At 61.6% G+C, this 976-nt stretch overlaps 1 protein-coding gene across 1 annotated transcript in view; it reads right to left on the bottom strand.

The window, feature by feature from the left end:
* Positions 1 to 5: 5 nt before the first annotated feature.
* The window catches only part of ALX3 (ALX homeobox 3), a gene marked incomplete at its 3' end in the record, with an annotated part of 4,451 nt that continues 3,480 nt past the window's right edge, over positions 6 to 976 (bottom strand). The window contains exons 2-3 of the mRNA XM_017739857.1: positions 734 to 796; positions 6 to 83 (exon numbers count right to left, since the gene is read on the bottom strand). Coding sequence (XP_017595346.1) covers positions 6 to 83; positions 734 to 796 — 141 coding nt within the window. The remainder of the gene's footprint in view (positions 84 to 733; positions 797 to 976) is intronic.

The raw sequence follows: 976 nt of genomic DNA, 5'->3' as shown, positions 1-976 counted from the left end.
GGGGACATGCAGGGGGACGGGATGCTCTCGGGGGGCAGCAGCCCCGGGGGGCTCCCAGGGCTCGGCCACAGGTTGTTCTGCAGCTGAAATAACAACAACAGAAACCCAAAATGAGGGTGGGGACATCACTCCCCGCTCAGGTTCCCCCATTCCGCCTTAGATCCCGCTCCCCCCCTTCAGATTCCTCTCTCATCCCACCTTTGATGCCTCTCACCCCATGTTGGATTCCCCTCGGATTCCCCCCACCCACCGGGTGCAAAGGGAGCGATGCCTTTGCTCTCTTTTAATGGCCTTGGGGAGGTTGAATCCCGGTTGAAACATTCCTGCCGGGAGAGTTTGGCTCCAGGGATGTGCGTGAAGCTGACTTTTAAATTATTTTTATGCTTTTCGATATTGGGGGGGAAGGGGGGAAGGCAGTTTTGCAGCAAAGGGGGGCAGGAAGCACCAATGGATGGGGGAGAGCTAAAGGGGGTCTTCAGGAGGGAACCCCCCCAATACCTGCCCCTGTTCCCATGGGAAATGGAGTGGGACATAAAGCAGCATCTTCCTGCGTGTGGCAAAGCGTGATCCTCCCTCCTTTCCGTCCCGGGCCGCACTTCTCCCGAGGGTGGATGGAACCGTGGGGGAGAAGGGGCAGGAATGGATGATGTGGGGCACCCGCGGGGGCAGTGGGACCCTCCCCTGGGGCTGGGGTGGGGCACAGGGCTGGAGCAGCCTCCGTGGCATCTCTCACCTCCTGGATTTTCCCGTACCGTTCCCGTTTCCGCCACTTGGCCCGGCGGTTCTGGAACCAAACCTGGGGGATGGAGGAGGGGGCTGAGGTGTGGGGACCCTTCCCCTGCTCACTGCAGCCTCCTGCCGAGGGCCACACTCCTCCCCAGCAGGAAAAGGGCCGGACACGGTGCCACAGCGTTCCGGAGAGCCGGAGCTGAGCAGAGGCAGCTGCTCTGTGCTCAGCGTTGGAGCTCGCTGCCTT

This window comes from Corvus brachyrhynchos, unplaced genomic scaffold (assembly GCF_000691975.1).
Source record: "Corvus brachyrhynchos isolate BGI_N302 unplaced genomic scaffold, ASM69197v1 scaffold67, whole genome shotgun sequence".
NCBI lineage: Eukaryota > Metazoa > Chordata > Aves > Passeriformes > Corvidae > Corvus > Corvus brachyrhynchos.
Note: the sequence above shows the minus strand (reverse complement) of the source record. Positions and strands in the feature narration are given on the sequence as shown.